This window comes from Perkinsus marinus, assembly GCF_000006405.1.
Source record: "Perkinsus marinus ATCC 50983 genomic scaffold scf_1104296963380, whole genome shotgun sequence".
NCBI classification, from domain to species: Eukaryota; Perkinsozoa; order Perkinsida; family Perkinsidae; genus Perkinsus; species Perkinsus marinus.
The window spans coordinates 1-1,236 of record NW_003205076.1 but is presented as its reverse complement, the minus strand read 5'-3'; the positions used below and the strand labels follow the sequence as shown (position 1 = coordinate 1,236).

The window sequence follows — 1,236 nt, the reverse complement described above, 5'->3', positions numbered from 1 at the left end:
CTTGGTATATCATAGTCTCGTTGGTCTCGGCGACCCGTAGAGGCTGTTAGGCGATCAGACCTGTCCTCCTCCCACATCCCGAGGAGCTCATTGGCTCCCTTATAGCCGGACTTATGGGCATGACGAGAGAGTACATCCATAACTTCCTCATAACTTTGGCTTGAGCGAACAGCTTGAAATAGCATCATGAAGGATTCACCATTCCTCCTTACACGAGGAAATGCCTTGAGGATCGACAAATAACAGGCCTTACGGGTTGCCCATGTCAGAGTTGTCCCTTCAGGGTGTCCACTCAGCTTCGTAAAAATTTTTCGTTCCTTCTCAAGCAAGGATGTAACCTTCCCTCGACCCCCCTGACCAGCGAGCGAGGGAAGAGTGGCCCACTCCTCCAATAAGCCGACCACTGAGAGTTTGGGATCGGTCAGGGATTGAAACTCTTGTTTGGCTTGTACGACCTTACCTAACACCCGGGAACAAGCTGCCATCCAGCGAGGATAATGGGTTTCTATAGCCTCCCTCTCCTCGGCAGAGAGCCCTTTTCCCGACTGAGTAAGATGAGTCCATGCTAGAAGCTCGCAAGAACGATCTATTGTGCCTTCCTCAGTGAAAACTTCCTTGAGGAGTTCGCTCTTGATCTTCTCCGCCAAATCCCTTGGCCAAAGATTCACATAGGCCCACAGTTTCAGAGGAGCCGTACACCCACATGACTGAGCCAGAGCAGCAGTCAGTTTCTGATCTACTCCCTCAAACGTCCAACGCTTCGCAATGTCGGACAGATTCTTCCCGCTAGCCCTGACGGCTGCTCCCAAGGAATCACTGTCCTGACGGATGGCGTCACGATGAGGTAAAATCTCCCAGTCAACACACAAAGCGGTTAAGCTATGCCCTACTGGGGACCCAGCTCGGTTTGAGAAGAACAAAGCACTGTACCCAGCACAGTTAGAAGTAATACCCAAGATCCTCGAAGCACATTGGGCGGGAGGTAACGTAGCCAGAGTATCCCAGTCTAGAGAAGGCAAAGTCTTCCTCGCGGCCAAGCGAACGGCTCCCGCAAGTGCCGGGCTCACCAAGGTAGGCATCCCACCTACCCCGGCACGTCCACCATGTAAGTTTGCCTGCTCACTGGGAGAACTCGACATAAGGAGAGATGGGTTAGTGAAAAAGAGATGAGCGATGAACAAAACGTGACGCCATCGAATCGTCTATCGATCAAGCTAATGGCGTAGCGAAAAACTG

General features: G+C 51.9%; 1 protein-coding gene across 1 annotated transcript; it reads right to left on the bottom strand.

The window, feature by feature from the left end:
* Positions 1-467: 467 nt before the first annotated feature.
* Positions 468-1,079, bottom strand: Pmar_PMAR008026 (hypothetical protein; the record flags this gene model as incomplete). The annotated part of the gene is made up of 1 exon (XM_002771152.1): positions 468-1,079. A coding segment is annotated over one exon (612 nt), but the record flags the coding sequence as incomplete, so codon positions are not given.
* Positions 1,080-1,236: the final 157 nt, after the last annotated feature.